At 40.6% G+C, this 25,556-nt stretch overlaps 1 protein-coding gene and 1 non-coding gene across 2 annotated transcripts; one reads left to right on the forward strand and one right to left on the reverse strand.

Moving 5' to 3' along the window:
• Positions 1–1,291: 1,291 nt before the first annotated feature.
• LOC138882473 (small nucleolar RNA R71) lies at positions 1,292–1,398 on the reverse strand. The gene has a single exon (XR_011404075.1). It is a non-coding gene; the product is annotated as a small nucleolar RNA R71 (small nucleolar RNA).
• Positions 1,399–2,545: 1,147 nt separating this feature from the next.
• Positions 2,546–2,992, forward strand: LOC138880855 (uncharacterized). Its single transcript, XM_070161034.1, has one exon. It carries the CDS (start codon positions 2,546–2,548, stop codon positions 2,990–2,992), a length of 447 nt encoding a protein of 148 aa, XP_070017135.1.
• The last annotated feature ends 22,564 nt before the right edge of the window (positions 2,993–25,556 follow it).

Here is a 25,556-nt window from a genome sequence, read left to right on the forward strand (position 1 = left end):
TTAATTGATAGGATCCTAATTAGCTATGACTATTTAGTATGTATTACTCGGGAGAGAGTGCATATTTAGGTAATTGTTGAACATCACCACTCCCAAAGTATATGAGGGATCAATAACCGAGGGTATAAAGGCGGGATTAGGGATAACGAAGCCTTGGGTGTGATCTAAAGTGAGTTGTAATCAAGGCCAGCTAGCGTAACGGGAAAGTGCGTCTAGTAAATTTTCGTAATTACTCGGGAGTGATTTATGGTAGTAAGAGTGCTCGTGATCGATAGAGATGATTATGCAAATCTCTATGAAACATAACAGGAAGGTATTCCATCAATAGGGGAAATCACAACCTTAGATCCTCTTCTTAATTGTTTACAACTTAATCATAGTTAGTCTTTAATTACTTAATTGTAGTCAGTTATAGTTAGTAAAAATATTCTCAATTGTTATTCAAAATGTTTGGGAAGTTGATTACGTAGAATTTAGTGAGTCTAACAAGAGTAATTGATAGGTTAATTCCTTGTGGGTTCGACTCTGGGCTAAATACTCCGATTATATTTACAACGTCCGCTTAGTACTTTTTATAAGGAATAGTTGGGTGTGATCAAATTTTGGCTCCATTGCCGGAGAATTAACGGTGTTATCAATTACAGTTGAAAGAAATACAATTTTTTTAGTGTAGTCAGTTTTCTTTATTTTCAATCGATACATTGAAATTTTAACGTTTGTTGACTTAGTTGTACAGGTGCATGCCTTGAAACACATCGGGAACTGGTGAAGTATTTGAAGCATTATTAGATCCTGAGAAAGTTTTCAAGGCCTTGAATCAGACCAACCGGAAAAACAAACAACTGAACAACTCGAACTAGACATGGGGGATTATGTAGTAGACCTAGCTACACCATTAGCGCCAGTGGCGCCTCTTGTGCCAGAGGCTACTCTATGTGACAAGGCACAACCCACATCAGAAAACTTGGCCACAACGATATTAGTCCCGTAGATACAGGCTGAGTCGTTTCAAATCACGAACAATATATTGCACTTGTTGCAAAACAAGGGACTATTTTCGGGGTCACAAATCGAAGATCCTCAATAGCACTTGAAGAATTTCCTATTAATCTGCAAAACTCAAAGGCTGCCCAACTTAACTCAGGAATCAGTAAAGCTATTGTTGTTTCCATTCTCAATGACAGGAGCTGCCCAGACTTGGCTAAACTCACTCCCGATTAATTCCATAACGACTTGGGAGGAGTTAGTCAAGTAATTTGTGAACAAGTTTCATCCACCCAACAAGACTGCTCAACAAATTGATGAAATTTTGAGTTTCAAACAGAAATCAATGGAGACACTGCAAGAAACATGGGAACGATTCAAAGGGATGTTGGTTATATATCCACACCACAGTATTCCAAATCAGATGTTAGGGCATCGGTTTTATATGGGTTTTGCAGATAGTGTGAAGGGTAATGTTGATTCTTCAGTTGGTGAAGTATTTTTGAGCAAAACATAGAGAGAAAGCAATGTCTGCTTGACAAGATGGCATAGAATTCGGGGTGGACAACTAGGAATGCACCTATCACTCCAGTAGTTCATTCAGTGCCCTTAGATCCATCCGACACTCTTGCTGAAAACATGGTCACATTAATGACAAGATGAGTCTACTTACCAAAAAGGTGGAAGAGTCAGGGCAAAAGAAGAATGTACACATTATTGATACTACCAATGGGGGCATATGCACATCTTGCATTAGTCAGCCAATTGGTATCCAATGGAATGCAGAAAGTGATCATCATCACTACCCTGAACACATGAATTGTGTATCTAATTATGGAGGCCAGAGACAAAGTGGTCAGAATTGGGGCCAACAAAATCAGCCATACATGCCAGTCCAGCCACAACTCAACAATAGAAATATGGGAGGTATGAGACCTCACAATAATATGGCGTCGAACCAAAGGCCACATGGATATAACAATCAAAATCAGCAGCAGGGTTATTATCCTCCTCAGCAACATCATGGTGGAAGACAGGAATATGGGTTTGCTAGACTCGAGGCAATGATGCAGCAGGTTATTGGGTCAAATGCAAAAATGAGTGAAAGAGTAGATGCACATGAGTTAGCTATTAAGAATATTGAAGTGCAGATAGGACCAAATTTCTATATCTTTAAATAATCGTCCTCTTGGGACATTGCCTGCAGACACATAGGTAAATCCAAAAGATCAAGGCCCTAAGCAGCTGATGGCAGTGAGTTTACTTAGACTTGGAGCAAGACAGAGCTCGAGAAAGTGGACAAGCTGGGACACTTGTACCAGTGCCCATTGAGCTAAATGATGCAACAAAACTAATAGAGGTGACAGTTCAGCCTGCCCAGGAAGAACATACCATACAGTTTGAGGCTGAGAAAGAAGCTGAGACAGCTCAGGAACCGATAGTTGAGGTGGTAGCTGAGAAAGAAAATACCCAAATCATTGGGAAGAAGAGATCTCCAGCACCATTCCCATAGAGGCTGGCCAAGTACCAGAAAGAGGAACAATACACGAAATTATTGGAGATGTTGAAACAAATTCAGGTAAATATATCATTGATTGATGCATTAAAGGAGATGCCTGGTTATGTAAAAATGATGAAGGACTTGATGTCCCGAAAATTCAATTTCCAATACTTGGCCGCAGTGACTCTTACTCAGACCCACAGTGCTGTGGTAACTAGACCAGTTGCTGAGAAGCTGTCTGACCCAGGGAGTTTTACAATTCCCTGCAACATTGGTAACTTTGCTTTTGCCAAGGCACTTTGTGATTTGTGGGCTAGCATAAATCTTATTCCCCTGGCGATTTATAAGAGGTTGGGGATTGGAAGAGCTAGACCCACATCTATGTTGTTGCAGCTAGCGGACAAAACCGTTAAAAGACCCTCTGGTATCTTGGATGATGTATTGATTCGGGGTAGGGAAATTTGTGTTTCCTGCAGATTTTGTGATTCTAGATTGCAAGGTGGATGAATAAATTCCCATAATTTTGAGAAGGTCGTTCTTGGCCACAAGGAGAGCTCTCATTGATTATGAGAACGGGGAGCTCAAGATGAGGTTGAACGATCAGGAGATAACATTCAACATGCATAAATCTATGAGGCGACCCAGTGAATTCACCAATTGTTCTCTTATTGATGTCGTGGATGTAATCGTAGAAGCTGGTGATGAGATGTTAACTATTGAGGACCCTCTTGCTGCATGTCTGGTAAATTTAGATGAGGTGAATGAGGAAGAATTGACAGAATGGGTGCTGGCTTTAGAGGGCAGAGGGTTTTGGGATAGAACTCTTGAATTCGAGCCCCTGCACTTAGAAAACAGAGAAACTCCTCCAGCCAAACCATCAATAGAAGAACCACCAAAGCTGTAATTGAAGCCACTGCCTGCCCATCTCAGGTATGAGTTCCTAGGACCTAGCTCCATATTACCTGTTATTATCTCATCTAGTTGGTTAGATGTGCATGCACAACAACTTTTGCAGGTACTCAAGGAGTGCAAGACTGCCATTGGATGGACCATAGCAGACATTAAGGGGATCAACCCGGCATATTGTATGCATAAAATTCTGTTGGAATAGGGACACAAACCTTCTAGGGAGCACCAAAGAAGGCTGAACCCCAACATGAAGGAAGTGGTGAAGAAAAAAGTGATTAAGTGGTTGGATGCGAGAATCATTTTCCCAATCTTTGACAGCAACTGGGTTAGCCCGGTGCAATGTGTTCCTAAGAAGGGTGGCATGACGGTGGTAAAAAATTATAACAATGAGCTGATCTCTACAAAAACCATCACAGGTTGGAGAATTTGCATGGACTACATAAAATTAAATCTGGCAACCCGGAAAGACCACTTCCCACTTCCCTTCATTGATTAGATGCTTGACAGATTGGCAGAGAGGTCTCACTTCTGTTTTCTGGATGGGTACTCAGGATACAATCAAATCTCCATTGCACCAGAGGACAGAGAGAAGACCTGCTTCACTTGCCCATATGGTATTTATGCTTTTCGGAGGATATCCTTTGTCCTATACAACGCACCCGCCACATTCCAAAGGTGCATGATGTCCATATTCACTGACATGATCGAAGACATAATGGAGGTGTTCATGGATGATTTCTCAGTGGTGGGGAACTTGTTCGATGAGTGCCTTATAAATCTGACCCGAGTGCTGAAAAGATGTGTTGAGACTAACCTGGTACTTAATTGGGAGAAGTGCCATTTCATGGTACAAGAGGGCACAGTCTTGGGACGCCGGGTATCAAGTAAGGGAATCGATATGGATCATACTAAAGTTGACATGATAGCAAAGTTGCCACCTCACACTTCAGTCAAGGCAATCAGGAGCTTCCTTGGGCATACCGGTTTTTACCGGAGATTCATAAGAGACTTGTCAAAAATTGCCAACCCTCTTTGTAAGTAGTTAGAAAAAGGTCACCCTTTCTTGTTTTCTGATGATTGCAGGGTAGCATTTGAGGAGTTGAAAAAGAGGCTAGTCACAACATCCATCATTGTCGCCCCCGACTGGGAGCAACCATTCGAACTCATGTGTGACGCCAATGACTACGCAGTGGGGGAAGTGCTGGGACAGCGGAAAGACAAGCTAATGCACCCAATCTACTATGATAGTAGAACACTGAGTGGAGCCCATCTAAACTACATTGTAACTGAAAAGGAGAAACTGGCTGTGGTGTTTGCATTCGACATGTTCATATCATACCTGATTGGCTCTAAGGTAATTGTATATACTGATCATGCAGCTCTCAGGTACTTGATTGAGAAGAAGGAGTCCAAACCGCGCCTGATTCATTGGGTACTATTACTGCAAGAGTTCGACCTTAAAATTCGTGACAGTAAGGGCATAGAAAACCAAGTCGCTGATTATCTATAACGACTTGAGGGAGCTGAAAACTCAGTTGAGGTTGAGGATATTCTAGAAACCTTCCCAGACGAGCAGCTACTCACTACAAGCCTTGAGGAAGTGCCATGGTATGCAGACTTTACAAATTACCTGGCAAGCAGTATAGTTCCTTATGACCTTTCTTTTGTACAAAAGAAAACGTTTTATCATGATTTCCGCGTGTATTACTGGGATGAACCTTATTTATTTAGAATATATGTTGACAATATTATCCGAAGGTGTGTCCCCGAGATAGAACAATCCTCTGTTTTTTAGGTATGTCACGCATCGGTATATGGCGGGCATTTCAGAGAGTCGGGACGACAGCCAAAGTGCTAGAAGTCGGGTTCTATTGGCCAACAATGTTTAAGGATGCACATCAATGGGTGAAGGGCTGTAATGAATGTCAGTGAACCAGGAACATTTCCCGTGGCCATGAGATGCCCATGAACCCAATTCAAGAAGTTGTAGTGTTCGATGTCTGGGGGAATAGACTTCATGGGCCCCTTCGTTAGCTCCTTTGGCAATAAGTACATATTTGTTGATGTAGATTACGTGTCCAAATGGGTGGAAGCTGCAACACTTCCCACTAATGATGCAAGAGTGGTGGTGGGGTTCTTGAAGAAGAACATATTCACCCATTTCGGGACCCCGAGAGCTATTATCAGTGACGGAGACACTCACTTTTGCAATCGAACCTTCGAGAAGTTGCTAGCGAAGTACGATGTGTGCCACAAGATGGCAAACCCATATCATCTTCAGACCAGTGGACAGGTTAAAGTGTCGAATAGAGAGATAAAGAGTGTGCTAACCAAGACTGTGAACGCCACAAGAACTGATTGGGCGAAAAAGCTAGATGATGCACTCTGAGCCTACAGAACTACTTTTAAAACACCAATTGGTATGTCACCATATAAGTTGGTGTTCGAGAAGGCCTGCCACTTGCTAGTGGAACTTGAACATAGAGCTTGGTGGACAATGAAATAGTTGAATCTAGATATTGAGGCTGCAGGCACAACGAGAGTCACAGAATTGCATGAGCTCGACGAGTTCCAATATCTTGCTTTCGAGAACACGAGAATGTATAAGGAGAGAATGAAGAGGTTGCATGACAAAAACATTGTTGAGCGAAATTTTAATACTGGAGACATGGTATTGCTTTATAACTCAAGATTAAGGCTATTTCCAGGTAAACTCAAGTCACGATGGTCTGGACCATTCCGAGTGGTCGATGTATTCCCTTTAGGTGCTGTAGAGATTTCTTCAAAAAAAGACTCTCATATATTTAGAGTCAATGGGCAAATATTGAAACTATATGTGGGCATGGATGAACCAAAGGAAGTGTCAGAGATCCATCTGAATGAACCTCAGAGGTCGAGCAAGCCTTAAATGCGCATATCTGTGTCGTGCCGTAACGTTAAATCAGGCGCTGTATGGGAGGAAACCCATGAATGTTGTTGTTTTTGTTTTCTTTTGTAACTTTATTATGAAAAGAAAAATCCTCCTGACCGCGACCGCGGCTCGACCGTTGTATATGGCAAGTATTTCGTCTTAGGATCTCTTGACTCACCGCGATCGCGGTGGGACCGCGACACGACCGTGGTGAAACAAGAACATTCTATTTCGCCCATCTAACTCACCGCGGCCGCGGTGGGACCGCAGTGATTCGCGGTAACACTGTCGCCCAGGTAAGTTTTGACTTAGTTTTTTTTTTTTTTTTTTTATTTTCTTTTCTACCCCCCCACCTTAATAAAACTATATCACACCTACCCCACCCCTATTTTTCCCCTATCTCCTCTCACTTTTCAAACCCTACCCAACATCTCTCTCTCTTTCTTCTTCTTCTTCTTCTTCTTCTTCTTCTTCTTCTTCTTCTTCTTCTTCTTCTTCTTCTTCTCTCCAAGCCCTAACCCATTCTTGTCACACACACACACACTTCTACAAGACTCCATCTTCCTTCAATTTCACATTCTACAAACCCAGTTATGTCAAGCTTCCCTCTCTCTTCTCTTGTATTTTTGTTTTTGTATTTTGCAAGTTTAATGCTTTATTTGTTGTAGTATTTCTATTCCAATTTTGTTTTGATTTTATTTTGTGCTTTTTAGTGGGTTATGTGAAAAATGTTGTAGAGAAGAGTGTAGTTTTGTTGTGTAAAAAATTCATTGTGGTGGGGTAGAAGGGTAAGTACGAATGGTTGATTTGGGGGATGATTTATGTTTCCATGGGGATAGGTGTGTTAGGATAGAGCCCTTGATCACAAGGTGTTTGTGAAATTGCCCCAATGGAGTTGTAATGGCTAATGTGACCATGGTAGTGGTTAAGTCTGAGTAACCACTCAGGGTTCACACAACTCAAACTCTCACTAATAGGAGGCTCTATTTTTGGGAGGTACAATGCATCAATCTAGGAAGAGACGTACCACAGGTTCCACCGCTAGTGGACCAGGCAGTTCTTCTAGAGCTCGGGGTCAAGCTAGTGCAGAACTGTTTGACCGCACTAGGTTTGTCTCCAAACCAACTGAGGACAGGTATAACGCCAAGGCATCCAAGAAATTATTACCTAAAGTACATATTGACCGGCAAGCCTTGCAAGTGGAATGCCTAAATATCTTTGCAGAGTTGAGGAGGTGTCAGCTAGACATCTTCTTTGATGAACCGGATGAGGCGAATGTACTGATGGTTAGGGAGTTCTACACTAACTGCCCGGAGCATGTTAATGGGGTGGTCACAGTACGAAACACCTAGGTAAATACGTCCCTTGAGGCCATCCGTCGAGTGTACCGACTGCCAGTATTCACTTGGGATAGAGATACTTACGTTGCTTATTTTCGTCCAACTATCTGGTGGGCACTGATTCTTGAAGCAATATGTGTGACTAACAGGGAGCATATATGGATAAAGCACTAGATTACATCGAACTCCCAGTCTCTCAATTGGGAGGCTAAGTGTTGGCTAACAATTATCAACAGTCGTTTTCTGCCCTCCAACAACACTACCGATGTCAATGGGCCACGAGCAGCAGCTATATACTATTGTATGACCCACCTATATACTATTTTATGACCCACCAGGATTTTGATATCGCCAAGCTCCTTCATGATGAGATGTTCATTCGCTCCCCAGAAGTACTCAAAGGGTTTTAGTTCCCCTCTCTGGTTACTAAGTTGTGCCGTGCTGCACGAGTTCTTGAAAATCTCAGAGTAGATGGGAAAGTGCCATTGAAAGCCCCATTCCGGGCTAGCAAAATCATAGTTAGGAAAGAGCCGGTAGTGATGGTTGAGGATATTGATGATGCTGAGGACGCTGCTGTCCCCCCACAGCCGAGAGCTGATAAGGCGGGCACATAATAGGCCCGCCGAACTACCCGCATGACATCCCTAGAGCAAGATATGGCTGTCCTCCGCACTTCTGTCACTGACCTGGGCACTAGAGTTGACAATTTGACTACTCAACATTCCAAGTCAGAGAAAAAGATCATGGGATGGCTCCGGGCACTAGGACGAGCGTGTCACCTCAATCCTAGCACCGTATCTAATTAGGATTGAGCCTCAGGGAAGTCCCCTTACCTTACTCTGCTTTATATTCATTGACATGAGGACATGCCAAAGCTTTAAGTGTAGGGAGGGGGATGGTTATTGTTGTATAATTGTATAATTTTGTATGGTGTATTTTTTTTGTTTTGTTTGTTATTGTTGGTTTATGTTAGTTAACTTCGACTTGGCCTGAAGACGGACACCTCTCGACGGGTCTCTTGAGGGATATAAGTCGAACAAAAAAAACACAAAAACAAAAGAGTTTCGTTTGATTAGGTAGTATATCAACTCTCCCTTCGTTTTTCTTTAAACCACGGTTCTTTTCCAAGGGTTTCTATTTGAACTGGGTATAGTTAGTTTTTATTTTCAGTTTAGAAAGTCTTGGGCGAGAAACAAAAATGGAACTATGGTACCTTGAATAAAGACTGCTTTAGTGTGACACTTAGGCTATTTAGTTGTCTCAAAGAAGGCCTTAAATTGTGTGTTCCTAAATGGCTCAAGTACTTAGAACAGAATGTCTGATGATCCTAACTGAATTGAGTCATGTGCCCTGTGTGAGTGATGTTTTCTATATTCTGTGTTAACATTCAATGCCTAGAACTTGCCTTGTGTGTGTGCAAAGCGAAATGGTAGTCTTGTTTGGTCTGGAAAGTGATATAGGTGTTTCTTTGCTTAACCCTTCTATATATGCTTGTTACCACCTAACTGTGTATACCCTAGTCAACCCCGTTAAGCCTGTAAGGCTGTTTTCCTTGGCAACCATATTACAAGCCTAACCCGAGCTTAAATAACCTATCTTGTTGAACCCTACCACCTCTTAGAAGCACTCAAAGTGTAACGGATATTGAAAAATATAAGTGTGGGGTGGTTGGTTGGGCTGTTAAGTGGAATTAAGGGGACAAAAAGAAAAAAAAAGTGCGCTGGCTGATAAACAATATTAGAGGACACCAGAAAAAAAAAGAAAAAAAAAGAGAAGGCTCAAAGTGGTGGAAGCTATTAAAAGAAAAAGTGTGCGTAAGAAAAACAATAAGGGGTTAACCCAATAATGTAATGGTGGAAGGAAGGGTTGATAAAGTGAAGAGCTTAAAAGTACACAATGTAGTGGAGTGCTTAGGGAGGTGTAGTCACTATACCCAGATGTATCCTACCCGTCCCGCAGCCAACATTACAACCAAATAAAGTCCTATTTAATTCTAGACCGAATGAGCTCGATTAGTCAAATATTACACTACGGGCAAGCTTATGGTGTGTTGTTTGTGGCATAAGAATTTGTTTGAGGGTGTATGAAATGTCGTATTTGAATTCCTCAGTGTATGGTTTGTAAACGATATAAGTCTCTTTTGCAGTGAGTAGGAACATGATTCATGAAGGGAAGGTAAGTCTGGACCTTTGACTGAGAGTAGAGAGCTGTTTAGGGGTATTGCGTGGTTAGAAAGGAGTCCACTCTTGAGGAGAGGAGGTTGCGCTGAAGTAGTCTATCCATGTGAACTATTCTTGGTATAGGGAGTAGGGAAGTGACCCAATGGCGATTAGGCCTACAGAGTGTGGTTGGTTGCTAGAGGACTAGCAACGGTTTAAGTGTGGGGTATTGATAATAGGCTATATAGACGTTATTTACACTCTAAATGTACCATACTTTATTGTTGTTTTAATGGCTAAATGATAACAAAATACTCTAATTGGTGTTCTTTTGCTTTGCAGGGACTAATCCAAGTTAAGAAGAGACTATGGAGTGTTTTGGAGTCAATAATATGGATATAACGCCAATCAAGAAGAATCCAAATGAAAATAAGCAAGAAAGAGGCAAATGAGGACTGGGCAAGATGCCAGCGCGACTGCGGCTGGACCACGGTAGGCCAAGCAAGTGAGGCAGAATAGTTGCATTTCACTGTGGTCGCACCGCGTTCTGTCGTGGTCGACTGTGTAACTGCCCAGAAATTTTGGGACTAAAGTGTAAATCGGGTGAAACTTATCCTAACCCTTTATAAACTCAACAAACTCGCCCAAGCAAAGGTTAAGCTTGTTTTTAGACTAAATTGGAGGCAAGAACAAGTGTGAGAAGAGCAATCAACCATTAGAGTTTTTCAATCTTCTCTTTGTTATTTCAATTGCACATTATGAATACTTTTGTAGTTTTTCTTGCTTTGCTATGAGTAGCTAATTCCTTAGTCTAGGATTTTGATGGAACCTATTGAAGGATGAACTTCGTGTTATGTTAATATAGTTTTTCCAGTTTAATCTCTATCTGTTTAACTACGTTTTTGTTGTAGTTAATTGATAGGATCCTCAATTAGTTGTGCCTATTTAGTATGTATTACTCGGGAGAGAGTGCATATTTAGGTAATTGTTGAACACCACCACTCCCAAAGTATATGAGGGATCAATAACCGAGGGTTTAAAGGCGAGATTAGGGATAACGAAGCCTTGGGTGTGATCTAAAGTGAGCTGTAATCAAGGCCAGCTAGCGTAACTTGGGAGAGTGTATCTAGTAAATTGTCATAATTACTCGAGAGAGATTTATGGTAGTAAGAGTGCTCATGATTGATAGAGATAATTATGCAAATCTGTATGAAACACAACAGGAAGAGATTCCATCAATAGGGGAAATCACAACCTTAGATCCTCCTCTTAATTGTTTACAACTTAATCATAGTTAGTCTTTAGTTACTTAATTGCAGTCAGTTATAGTTAGTAAAAATATCCTCAATTATTATTCAAAACGTTTGGGAAGTTAATTACGTAGAATTTAGTAAGTCTAACAAGAGTAATTGATAGGTTAATTTCTTGTGGGTTCGACTCTGGGCTAAATACTCAAATTATATTTGCAACGTCCGCTTAGTCCGTTTTATAAGGCATAGTTGGGAGTGATCATAAAGCGATAGTTGAGACTTGAATTGTGTTCGTGGCATCGAGGTAAGTGTTCGGTCTAACCCTAGCTTGAGGGATTAGGAGTTGAGTCGTATTTGCTATGTGTTGATTGTTGAGTATGACATATAGGCATGGTGACGAGTATCTATATGTTGGTGTTAAGCATGCCCGTGAGTCTTATACTATGATTAATGTGACTCAGTTTGTATTGTTCATGCCTTATGTGATGATTTCTATTGTTGAGCAAAGTTTGTGGAAGTAATAATGGTATTTGAATATTGAAGAGCGTTGGCTCAAGTTGTATAATGAATTGTGAAAGTATAATTGGCAATTGAACCTTATAGAGCATTGACTCAAGTTGTGAAGTGAATTGTGAAAAAGTGAAGAGGATTATTATATTGTCTCCCTTTTCCAGGATGTTGTTGCTTTTAATGCTATCTCCCTTGCCGGGATGTTGATGCTTTTAATATTGTTCCCTTGCCGTGATTTGATTGTTGTACTATTAGTCCCTTGCCGGGATTTTATCATGATTTTATTTATTTCCTTGCCCTTATTTCTTGTGATTATTGTTTGGGGTGAGGAAAAGTGCTAAAGCACAAAGGGTGATGCCGTACATTATTTTGGTGAGAGAGTGTTAAAGCACGAAGGGTGATTCCGTGTATGATTTTTGTGAGGAAGAGTGTAAAAGCATGAAGGGTGATGCCGTGCCACACGATGTACAATTCTGTGCCGATTATAATTATTTTATGGTGAGGACGAAAGTAAAAGCACGAACGGTGATGCCGTGCAGATTATATTGATTCTTATGGTGAGGACGAGAGTAAAAGCACGAAGGGTGATGCCGTGCCTTGTTTGATTTCTGATTCTCATTGATAATTGAGTTATGATTTTCTTTTCATTTACTTGTTGTCCTTATATTATCATTTGATGTTTTCCCGCAGCTTGTTTCCCCCTCCCATCCTTAACTGTACATTCCTGCTTTTATTTTCCGCTGTATATGATTTAACTGCACAAGTTATTTGGTAGTCTGGTCCCAGCCTCGTCACTACTTTGCCGAGTTTAGGCTAGGCACTTACCAGCACATGAGATTGGTTTTGCTGATACTACACTCTGCACTGTTTGCGGATTCCGGTACTGGAGCATACGGACCGTAGCTTTTGATTGCTGCCTTCAGTCTATTCGGAGATCAAAGGTAGTCTTGCAGACGTCCGCAGGCCGTGGCTTCTCCCTCTATCCTTTCATCCTGTTTCATTTACGTATTTTAGAAACAATGTTGTATTTATTTTTCGGACCTTGTTTGTAGTATTCCTAGTCCGTCTATGAAGTTGTGACACCAGTTTTGGGTAGTCTTTGTTTAAGAAATTGTATTGGAAATAGTTAAATGGTTTTATTTGTCTCTTCCGCTTGTTTAAATTCCGATGTTATAAACTGTTGGTTCATAATTGTTAAAAGATTAAAAATGGGAAAAAGGTAAATTGTTCAAACGGTTGACTTGCCTAGCTTTCACTAGTAGGCTCCATCACCACTTCCGGGGGTGAAAAATTCGGGCCGTGACAATCTGCTGCTGTTATTGTTGTTGTATCTGAATTGCTAATATTATTATAAAACCTTTATATCTAGTGTTTGTGAAAATACTTTTTGCTCATCAATCAAACATTAAAAAATTATTTCCATAAATTATGACTTTTATCACATCAGACACAATCAAAAGGAGTAAGTAATATAGAAGTCATGCACGGGAGACAAAACAAATGAGTAACAATTAAATTATTTAAGTATTGGAAAAAAGAAGAGGAAATCCCAACTAGGGCTGCTTCCTAAAAGACATATATAACAAAATGTGAAGTTGTGAATATTCTAATGACACGAGGATTCTTAAAAACAGTAAGAAAAACAATTTTAAATCTCTTGTACAATGAATCCAACCCCAAACATTTGATATCATGCCTGTATTATTTGAAGTGGCCTTAACTTGATGATGACCCTCCCATCCCTTTCATCTCCTCCTCCCCCCTCCCCCCTCCCCCCCAACAGCCTTAACTTCCATCCTTCCACCTTTATACTCAAGTTTTTATGCAGTACTTTAGACAAATTTCATACTGGCAAAACACATATAAAGATATTGAGTATATAAGAGAACAAATCCGAGACCTTAGTGAGATGCTTTAAGATTATATGTTTTCAGGTTTAAAGCGGACAATATTAGTAGTGGACGACAGTATATGTTGTTACACCTTCATCCACGCATGTTATGCGTACATAATTATGTTATGAAGAGTACACTGAAATGAAGCTTTTCAAGAAGAAGTTGATGTTGAAGAACCTCAGACTTTGGGTTATAGCATTCATGGCGATTCTAACGCTATGTCTCTTGGTATTGCCACTGGTGCTGCCGCCCCTTCCGCCACCGCCACTTTTGCTTCTCTTCATTCCAGCTTTGCTCTTGGTTTTACTCATTTTCTTGGCCTTCTCTCCTTCATTAGCACCCACAGATGAGCCCTTCTACTTAGGGCCGAATAAGCGGGCAGAAGGGGTTCGTCCGAACCTCCTTAACTGAAGATTTTCAGTGTGTATATGAGGCAACTTTTTTTTTTTTTTTTTTTTTTAACTATATATATGAGATGTTCTTGACTTCTTCGCAAATTTGTTTTTTTATTTTTTTGAATTTCTTTGGTGAAAATCTCAAATTTTCTTTGCCAATAGTTTCACGGTTTAGTTTCAAAGTCTTGAACATATCATCAGCAAGGGCATGAAATTCTCAATAAGCTAGGCCAATCATTTTTTAAGTTCTTTTCCAGATTATTTTGTACCGGACTATGATACTGAATGCTTTAATTTATCCTACATATTAAGTGAATCTAAGTTGTTTTTAGCGGTAAAAGCTTGTCATTTCTCAAGTACTATCTTATTGTATGCTTTAAGAAATTTAGGTCATAATTCACTAAACTAACCAACAATAAGTTATGGTGGAGCGGCAATTACTTTTTCATCTTTTTGACAGTTATTAACCTCTTTCACGTAGCTTGTAAACCTGTCTATATATTGCCGCTCGAAATCAGCACTAGTCCAATATTAGTAAGAGAGGATCAGTTTGTGGTAGTTTTTATTTTCATGCTGAGCCAATAAGGTGTGAGAAATCTTTCTAGAGTTCTATTATGGCTCAGTTTAAATTAATTAAGGATTATATTAACGGCGATAAAGTTTGATTTAAATCTTTCTTAGGCTATAGCCTATTGTCAAGCACGATGTAGTGAAGCTCAACCCCTTCTTCCTTTGTGCTTTTCCCAAAGCGTTTAACATCGAGAATTAAGGTTGTATAAATTGTCACACCTCCTTTTTGCGCGCCCCGCCCCGAAGGGTTAGAATGCGCGGGTGAAGTTTTTCCAATTTAAGTGACAATATTCGAAATGAGATTATTTATTTAATTCAGAGTCGCCACTTGGGAAAGGTTTAGCTTTTGGTGTCCCAAGTCACCGGTTTATCTTGAATCCCAAATCGAGGAAATTTTCGACTTTTCCAAATGAAGTCTGCGAACCAGAAATTCTAAGTAAGGAATTCTGTTGACCCGAGGGAAGGTGTTAGGCACCCTCGAATCCCGTGGTTCTAGCACGGTCGCTTAAATTGTTATAATGGCTAAATATCTGATTTAAATACAGGTTGTGACTTATGTGCTTTTATTAAGTTTAAACCGCTTTTATTATTATCATTTATTTTATAGAATTGCAACGTCGTGAAAATGCATCTCGAACCACGTCACAATCAATGCACCCGTAGTTGTTAACACATTTCGACTCCGTTGAGATTTGAATTTGGGTCACATAAATGCGCACCCGAATTTAAGAATGTAATTTAATTAAGCCGTGCCTAAAGGGTCTAGCGCGTTATTATTTTGTAGAAGGCCATGAAATTCACTAAACGGCCTATCTTGAATTCTAAATAATTATTATGGTTATTTATTGAGGGCCCCGCAATTTTGCATTTTTATTTGGCGAGGCTCATCTCTATTTTAGAAAAGGATATCCTAAAGTGGCTACATTTCTAATACATTTGTCTCTAGGAAGATAAAGGAGAAAAATACTAAACTTACTTGTTTAAGCAACTAACATACTAAATCCCTACTATATATGATGAATCCAAATTTTTGCTTGATCGCCTAATTGGTTGTTTATGAGGTAAGAACTATCTCATGCCTCGCTTTTAAGGAGTGAATAAGTTTTGTTAATTTGCTAAGGGGATTGCAAGCAAACTAATAACGTACTCTAAATTTGCATTAAGAAACGACCTTCCAGTTCGGATTGCAGAACTAGCCCATTTGGTCTTGATAAATGAAATTAGTTGTTTATTAGGAAAACCACTGTTGATTGAACTCAGAAAGGTAGTCGCGTTATTTCGAAACGATGAATCTATATTGAAGCTCATATCGAAACTATGTAGAAAACAGGTAGTAGAAGGGTTAGCATACATTATTACCTTGTTAATGTAACGCTGCAAAAGAATTAGTTTGGGGCACATCTTATCTTCGAGTCAAATAGAAACGAATGTAGCAGATTCGATGGTTCAGAGATCTAGGCAAAAATACATACATGTGCTTGCTATGATTCTATGTTTATGGTATCATAACTGAAACAAAGCTAACGATTGCATGCTTTAAAACACATCTGATTTATCAAGCCAATGCTATCTACTTGTTCATCTCAACTTAGAATACATGTTAATTTATACAGAATGTTTGCAGTTTGCAGTTAAACAAATACAAGCCCAACTAACATTCAACCTATTTTCAACACCAATGTTATAACATAAACAGATGTTCATTTCTTTATTTCTTTATCTGCTTCAACTTCAAACTTTCAACAATACATGGTTTCAGAGGTTGTGTACCTGGAAATGTTTGACAATTGAAGAAGAGGGCAATCAGCAGAGTAACAATGACAACGAGTGCAACAGCAGTAACAGCAGGTAACAAAATCCCAATGCAAGATGCAGTTATAGCCAATGGGAAGAGGTAACAAAATGACAGCAACAAGCAGGGGAGTGGGCTCAGAACTCAAACGGTCTAATTCCAAAAGAAAACAAACCAATAAGAACCAAACAGCAGAAACTTGACTGATACTTGAGAGGAAATCAACACTTATTTGAAATAGGTCACACAAACTGGGAATCGAACAATTAGCAGGAAGAAAAAACAGTTTATGCTTTCTGTATAGCCACCCTCTATCTCCTTTCTTTCCAAAATCCCAAAATCAATGTTCAGTTTTGAACTTATGCTTGAATTATCAAAAGAAACCTTTTCCAGTTCCCTCTATCTCCTTTTCTAACATCAGGTGGTATTCTTTTCCTCTCCTCCTATATTGTCTATCTGTGTCTATTCCCTCTTATCTCCCAGTCCTCCTCTTTATAAGCCTAAACACTAACCCTTTTTAACAGCCTGTTTTAGAATATCCCAGTACCCCTCCCATGTGCCTTCCATTTTCAATTCCAACTTTAGCTAATTAAATATTAAACCCCATTCATATTCCCTGGCAGATTCAACTTTTCCATTTTATTAACTAAAAGCAAGTATGGGCAGTAGAATATATCTGACAGCTTATGCTGTCAAAACATTTTGAAATTGAAAACCCTTTTATGCAGGAAAACAGGCTGTGCACAATGCACATGCTGTGCACAAGTGCACATGCCTTCCAATTCAGAGTTTAAGCACTACTGATCCAATTCAACAGCTATAAGTAAACAAAACTGGTTCTTAATTGATCCAGGCAAATGTTCATCAGAAGCAAATCGATTTACTTTGTTCAGACAGTTGAAACTAATTGACGACACAATGTCGACTCGACTATATTAGCATTAACATACACAATCGTAGCCAAAAATCAGACATTTAAACAGTATCGATACATGGTTCGAATTATACTGACTAAGCAGAAATACACTCGAGGAGTCAACTAGTCAGTCCAAACTTGAAAATCAGCTATTTGCACAACATTTACATACACATTATCAGAACAAATGGAAAGACTCATTCAAACAAACAGAAGTTCAGGCAAAGTGGACAAACAAAAGTTGGTAAAATTAAAACAAATATGAACAGACTTTTAAAACAAATCAACGGACTAAAACAAAAATAAAGAAAAGAAGAACAAGACTCACCTTAAAACTTGAAAAGTTAACAGTTTGAACTCGGATTTGGACAAACTTTTCTTAAGACTGAATGGACTTTAAACGAAGTGTTTCTCAGATGAGAAACACTTTGATTAAAGTCCATTAGACCTTAATCTCCTCGGTTGAACCAGTGACGGAGGAACAAAATTTTCAAACTTAGATCTGGGATTCAGGCTTCCCTGATCAGATTCGGACCAAACCAAGTATGGTTTGGTCACGAGGGGGGTCTGGGGAGTGTCTGGTATGAATTTGAAGCAGATCGGTGTAGATTAGGTTCCGACTCGAATCTTCAAATGAAGATTCGAGAAGGTGGGATAAGATTCGAAGCATGGGGTTGGTAGATTTGGGTTCAGGATGGCATGGGGGTTCTATGGTGTTCAGGGGAAGGTCACCGGCGTTCAGGCCGCCGGGTTTCTGGTGAAGGTGTGCAGGGGCGGCTAGGGTTTGAAGGGGATGGGTTTGGTGAAGACGAAGGCAGGGGTGTTGGCTAGGGGGGGGGGCAGGGTAAGGATCTAGGCTTATATAGTTAGTGGGTGGGTTGATCTCAACCGTTAGATCAATCTAGATCTACGGTTTGGATCTGATGGTCTTAAGTGAAACGGTGTCGTTTCAAGTGTTGAGGGTTGGGGTCGGTCCGGGTGAGACGGGTCGGGTTTATTGGTGGGTTATGGGGAATTGATCTTGGCCGTTGATCAATTCGAGATCAACGGCCCAGATCAACCTGTACCAAAACGACGTCGTTTGAATTCTCTAGGCATCAGGTGGTCTGGACCGGGCAGGCCTGGGTTTTGGGCTGTTCGTTTGGGCCAATTTTGTTAAAATTGGCCCAAATCCGGAAGAATAAAGGGACCCTTTCTTTTTCTTTTTTTTTATTTATTTTTTTTATTTCTTATCCTTATTTATTTAAAAACAAAACTAAACAACAAAAAAAATCAAAAATTAAATACACACTCAATACAATTATTCGCACACACACTAAAATATTTCAAAACAAGTAAAATCAAACAAAACAAAATCACGGACAAAGATGCCTGTTTATGCCTTTCTATTTAAACCATGTTACGGTTCAAATTATGCATGACACGTACGCATTTTTCAATTTTGTTTTAATAAAGTAAATAAATAAAATGGGCCAAATTCACAAATAAATCAACAAAGTGCCGCACAGAAATCCAAAAATTGTACAGTAGGACCGACTTTGTTCTTTTGGAGCGACTGTCGCGCAAAAACAAAAATCACGTGCTCACAGCTGCCCCTCTTTGTTCGGAAACACGAAGAGTTTTCGTGCAAAGATAAAGTGAGCGTGTATGAGCGATTTTTGCCTATGGACCACTCCGTATGAAGCATGTTTTTTTTGAAAGATCTGACCGAATCTTGCTTCAAAGATTTCCTACATATCCTGGGCTAAACAGGAATCAGGTCAATGTAGTTCGAGAAGTTTTGGTAGCTGGGACTACCATGGGACTGCAATGCTTGCTGCTACTGCTGCTGCTGTTGTCACTGCTACGTCACTGACCGCCTTATTACAACCAAACGAAAATTGGAAACTGAACTAACTACTTATATGCATGTCAACTGCTAGTTACAAGATTCCTATCTATGATTCTTTTACGACTTGATCTTGGGTCTTAGCTGATTCTGCTTGTAGACTCCGATCTGAATCTTGATGCTTGCGAGTTGCGGCGACTTGTTTAACCTCTGGGATACTGAGTGAGACGCAATTGACAGGGTTTAGGACCTTAGTCAAATGTTGGAGTCGATCTGCTCTCCATTCACTCTGATATCTCGGGATGTCTTCTTCTTTTTTTTTTCTTCTTTGATTCTGCGTCGAGACTCAGCTCGTGGGTCATTTCGATCCGTGTGGCTCGAGGTTAGACCTGCGGAAAAAACAAACAAACGAACAAAATTTTTTGCCCCAGTTTTACTAGGAAAATTTCGTTAATTATTCAACATGAAGTTCATAAAATTGATGAAAGAGGATATGCATGCTCAGTTCAGGGTTGGAGCCCTAATACCGACTAGCTGGGGAAAGGTTCAGTTCACGGTTTAAAACCCTAATGCCGAACAAAGGAAGAATTCAGCTTAAGGTTTAAAAAAAACCCCAATGCTGACTAAAAGGAAAATTCAGTTTAGGGTTTAAAACCCTAATGCTGACTAAAAGGAAAATTCAGTTTAGGGTTTTAAAACCCTAATGCTGATTGCATAGAAAAGCTCAGTTTAGAGTTTAAAACTCTAATGCTAGCTGAAAGGGAAAAGTTCAGTTTAGGGTTTAAAACCCTAATGCTGACTAAAAGGAAAATTCAGTTTAGGGTTTAAAACCCTAATGCTGATTGCATGAAAAAGCTCAGTTTAGAGTTTAAAACTCTAATGCTGGCTGAAAGGGAAAAGTTCAGTTTAGGGTTTAAAACCCTAATGCTGACTAAAAGGAAGAATTCAGTTTAGGGTTTAAAACCCTAATGCTGATTGCATGGAAAAGCTCAGTTTAGAGTTTAAAACTCTAATGCTGGCTGAAAGGGAAAAGTTCAGTTTAGGGTTTAAAACCCTAATGCTGACTAAAAGGAAAATTCAGTTTAGGGTTTAAAACCCTAATGCTGATTGCATGGAAAAGCTCAGTTTAGAGTTTAAAACTCTAATGCTGGCTGAAAGGAAAAAGTTCAGTTTAGGGTTTAAAACCCTAATGCTGACTAACAGGAAAATTCAGTTTAGGGTTTAAAACCCTAATGCTGATTGCATGGAAGAGCTCAGTTTAGAGTTTAAAACTCTAATGCTGGCTGAAAGGAAAAAGTTTCAGTTTAGGGTTTAAAACCCTAATGCTGACTAAAAGGAAAATTCAGTTTAGGGTTTAAAACCCCAATGCTGATTGCATGGAAGAGCTCAGTTTAGAGTTTAAAACTCTAATGCTGGCTGAAAGGAAAAAGTTCAGTTTAGGGTTTAAAACCCTAATGCTGACTAACAGGAAAATTCAGTTTAGGGTTTAAAACCCTAATGCTGATTGCATGGAAGAGCTCAGTTTAGAGTTTAAAACTCTAATGCTGGCTAAAAGAAAAAAAATTCAGTTTAGGGTTTAAAACCTAATGCCGACTAAAAGGAAAATTCAGTTTAGGGTTTAAAACCCCAAAGCTGATTGCATGGAAGAGCTCAGTTTAGAGTTTAAAACTCTAATGCTGGCTGAAAGGAAAAAGTTCAGTTTAGGGTTTAAAACCCTAATGCTGACTAACAGGAAAATTCAGTTTAGGGTTTAAAACCCTAATGCTGATTGCATGGAAGAGCTCAGTTTAGAGTTTAAAACTCTAATGCTGGCTGAAAGGAAAAAGTTCAGTTTAGGGTTTAAAACCCTAATGCTGATTAAAAGGAAAATTCAGTTTAGGGTTTAAAACCCTAATGCTGATTGCATGGAAGAGCTCAGTTTAGAGTTTAAAACTCTAATGCTGGCTGAAAGGAAAAAGTTCAGTTTAGGGTTTAAAACCCTAATGCTGACTAACAGGAAAATTCAGTTTAGGGTTTAAAACCCTAATGCTGATTGCATGGAAGAGCTCAGTTTAGAGTTTAAAACTCTAATGCTGGCTGAAAGGAAAAAGTTTCAGTTTAGGGTTTAAAACCCTAATGCTGACTAAAAGGAAAATTCAGTTTAGGGTTTAAAACCCCAATGCTGATTGCATGGAAGAGCTCAGTTTAGAGTTTAAAACTCTAATGCTGGCTGAAAGGAAAAAGTTCAGTTTAGGGTTTAAAACCCTAATGCTGACTAACAGGAAAATTCAGTTTAGGGTTTAAAACCCTAATGCTGATTGCATGGAAGAGCTCAGTTTAGAGTTTAAAACTCTAATGCTGGCTGAAAGGAAAAAGTTCAGTTTAGGGTTTAAAACCCTAATGCTGATTAAAAGGAAAATTCAGTTTAGGGTTTAAAACCCTAATGCTGATTGGCTGGAGATAAAGCTCGAGAATACTACACGATCTATTTTTGAGTTTTCTTGTTTCAATAGAAGATAAAAGGGAGTTTTGCGGGAACTTACCTTTTGAGTGAATTCCTTATTGCCAAAATGTTTCTTGTACCCGTGTACCTTCTTCTTTGGGCGACACCCGCTTCTTGCATGGTTGTCTTGGATCATTCCTGTTTCAACTTTTCAGACAAAGAAAAATTGTTAGTTCGGAAACGACGGTTGGTTCGGTGACCTTGATCGTTCCCAATTGCTTTGTTGCATCTCTATTTCTGTTGCGAAGTCCCGCCATTGATTTGATTCGAATGGCGAAACCTTTAGACTGCTCAGGCTTGTATTTCCGGATTCTGTGATGATTTGCCTCGTAAGGCCTCTTTTTTTGTGTCCCGTTTTGATTGAAGGTTCTCAACGGGGATTTTATTGGAGGTGTTCTGTGGGAACTTGTACAAAAGGAAGCTATGTGGGGGGAATATTTACAAAGTGAATCCTTTGTGCGGATTCTGTACAATGGGGTGTGCTGGGTTTTTGTTTCAAAACGGGTTTCCCAGGGTTTGTTGGGGTAAGCTTGTTGGGGAATATTTACAAAGGACTCGCTGGGGATGTGCTGATGAAATTCCAAAGGGGATTTTTTTTTTTTTTTATATTTTTTTTATACTGGGGAGACTTTGTGGGAGATTGTACAGGGGGAGACTCTATGGAGATTTGTCCGAAGGTGGACTTGCTGGGGAAGATTTCAAGATTTCTCTCTTTTTTCTTTACTCCGGAACACCATCAAACGTCATTATTCATCATGCTTGGGTAATCATATCAACGAGATGAGGTGCTTTCCTTCATGAGACGGGATTCCGTGCAAACAAACCTGCCACCTGTCCTTTCCGGTGTGTCCTGAACTCGGGGTTAAAATGCGAAAGAGATTCGAAAAGAAACAAAGAAAGGGGAAAACAAATCAGAAAAGGAATACCCTTTTCGGGATGAGAAAGACTTATCTGAGGAAGATAACGCTGGCTTTCAATGACATGACATGCTTTTGGACTGGACGTCTGACCTTCTAAGAGCTTGCGTTTTCCTGAACCAGAACGGATATGTGATTCCAAACTGGTGGCACTCTGCCGAAACTTTCTTGGGGTGGCGTCATTCTTTTCGGCCAACAGCGCCCTTTGCGGGTTTTCGCTGGCTGACCTCTCTCATTTCTCTTCCTGTCATCGCTTGATAGCACTCTTTGCGAGTTTTTACTAAACAAGCTCTCTCATTTTGGTTTCTCTTCTCCCGTCGCCTCGTGGTGCCCGAAGGTTTTCACCGCCGAGACTCTCTCATTTTATCTCTCTCAATTCAGAGTGTGATGGTCTTCGTTTGTGACGCTTATTGATTCCCCACCATATTTGGTAATTGATTTGAAGGCTTGTGCTTGGTAAAGAGAGGTAGTGATACTAACTTCTCAACTGCTCGACGTGCCCCGGTTTTCAATTTCAGGGTGAATGGGATTTTATTGTTGGTGTGACTGAACCTCAGGGAGAGGCTGCCTACGTATCCTTTCGGAATCAAGTCAAACGTAGTTCAGGCCTCAATCAAATTTTGTTTTTTTTTTCTTTTGTTTTGTAAGTGGCTCAAAAGTTGGTGGAGAGGATTGGGTAGTGTTTGGGAAGTAGTGGGGAACAAACGCCTTCGCCATTTTCAATGTGTCAGGACCACTGGAGTATGATTTAGACGTAATACCTCTTGACTGCATCTGCATTTACTGCTGTGTCGGGGTCATTTCCTTCGATATCGCCTAAATACAGTGCTCCTCTCGGCAATATCTTCCTTACGATGTATGGGCCTTTCCAATTTGGAGCAAACTTTCCTTTTGCTTCTTCATGATGCGGCAGAATACGCCTTAGTACCAGTTGACCTACTTCGAAATTCCGGGGTCGGACTTTCTTGTTGTAAGCACGGGCCATCCTTCGTTGGTATAACTGTCCGTGACAAACTGCAGCCATCCGCTTTTCATCAATCAACGTCAATTGCTCTAACCGAGTCTTAACCCACTCGCTGTCCTCGATTTCTGCTTCGACAATGATTCGAAGCGAAGGAATTTCTACCTCTGCCGGTATTACAGCTTCGGTCCCATAAACCAAAAGATAAGGAGTCGCTCCCACAGATGTGCGTACCGTAGTGCGGTACCCAATAATGCAAAAGGTAACTGCTCATGCCACTGTCGGGAACTTTGTATTGTTTTCCTCAAAATCTTCTTGATGTTTTTATTTGCAGCTTCCACAGCACCATTGGCTTTCGGCCGATAAGGAGTAGAATTCCTATGCGTTATCTTGAACTGCTCGCATACATCTCCCATCAAGTGACTGTTCAAGTTTGCTGCATTATCTGTAATGATAGTCGCAGGAATACCGAAGCGACAGATAAGATTTGAGTGTACAAAATCCACCACAGCTTTCTTGGTGACCGACTTGAGAGTGACAGCCTCTACCCATTTCGTAAAGTAGTCTATGGCAACTAGTATAAACCTGTGTCCGTTCGAGGCCTTTGGTTCAATTGGTCCAATGACGTCCATGCCCCAAGCGACAAATGGCCATGGTGCGGACATGGGATGCAGTTCCGTGGGAGGTGCATGAATCAAATCACCGTGCACCTGACACTGATGACATTTCCGAACGAAGCTGAAGCAATCCTTTTCCATGGTCATCCAGTAATAACCTGCTCTAAGGATTTTCTTCGCTAAGACATACCCGTTCATGTGAGGTCCGCACACACCTGCGTGTACTTCGTGCATGATCTTTCTCGCTTCCTCGATATCGACACATCTTAGGAGATTGAGGTCCGGGGTCCTCTTATACAACAATTCGCCGCTCAGAAAGAAACCACTTGCATGTCGCCTAATGGTCCTTTTTTGATCTCCAGTAGCGTGCTCGGGGTATTCTTGTGTCTTCAGGAATTTCTTGATGTCATGGTACCAAGGCTGCGTATTTGATCCCGCCTCGATTACACTGCAGTAACCGTGTCTTTCCTTGATTTGGATTTCCAAAGGATCGACGTGGGCGTTGCCCGGGTAGGGTAGCATAGAAGCCAGAGTAGCAAGTGCATCTGCCAGTTCATTGTGACACCTCGGAATATACCTGAACTCTATTGAGGTAAAGCGCTTGCTGAGGTCCTCCACATGTTGTCGGTATGGGATAAGTTTGACATCCCGAGTTTCCCACTCGCCTTGAGCTTGCCGGATGATCAGGTCAGAATCTCCCATAATCAGTAAGTTTTCGACATCCTGATCGATTGCCATATGCATGCCCATAATGCAGGCTTCATACTCAGCTGTATTGTTTGTGCAAAAGAAACGCAGTCTAGCTGTGGCGGGATAATGCTGACCGGAAGGCGAGATCAAAATTGCCCCAATCCCTACACCCTTGGCGTTCACGGCTCCGTCAAAGAACATCTTCCAAACTTGAGCTTCCTCCGAGATCACTTCTACGGTGTTTACCTCTTCATCTGGAAAGTAGGTATCCAATGGCTGGTATTCCTCATCAACCGGATTTTCGGCCAAATGATCTGCTAATGCCTGGGCTTTCATCGCCGTGCGGGTGACATAAACTATGTCGAATTCCGTAAGCAAGATTTGCCATTTAGCCAGTCTCCCAGTAGGCATTGGTTTCTGAAATATATACTTCAAAGGATCCAACCTGCTTATGAGGAATGTAGTGTGGGCTTGGAGATAATGTCTTAGCTTTTGAGCAACCCATGTGAGAGCGCAGCATGTCCTTTCCAGCAGAGTGTATTTGGCCTCGTAGCCGGTGAATTTCTTGCTCAAATAGTAGATTGCTTGCTCCTTCTTTCCGGTTACGTCGTGTTGCCCGAGGACGCAGCCGAAAGAGTTCTCCAAGACTGTCAGATACAAGAAAAGTGGCCTCCCTGGTTCTGGAGGGACCAAGACTGGGGGATTCGAAAGGTATTCTTTGACTTTATCAAAGGCTTCTTGACACTCAGTTGTCCACTTAATCGCCGCATCTTTCCTTAACAGCTTGAATATGGGCTCACACGTGCTCGTCAGCTGGGCAATAAACCGACTGATGTAGTTTAACCTGCCCAAAAGACTCATCACGTCTTTCTTTGTTCTTGGGGGAGGCAGATCTCTGATGGATTTTATTTTAGTTGGATCTAGCTCGA

This window comes from Nicotiana sylvestris, chromosome 11, assembly GCF_000393655.2.
Source record: "Nicotiana sylvestris chromosome 11, ASM39365v2, whole genome shotgun sequence".
Lineage (NCBI taxonomy): Eukaryota > Viridiplantae > Streptophyta > Magnoliopsida > Solanales > Solanaceae > Nicotiana > Nicotiana sylvestris.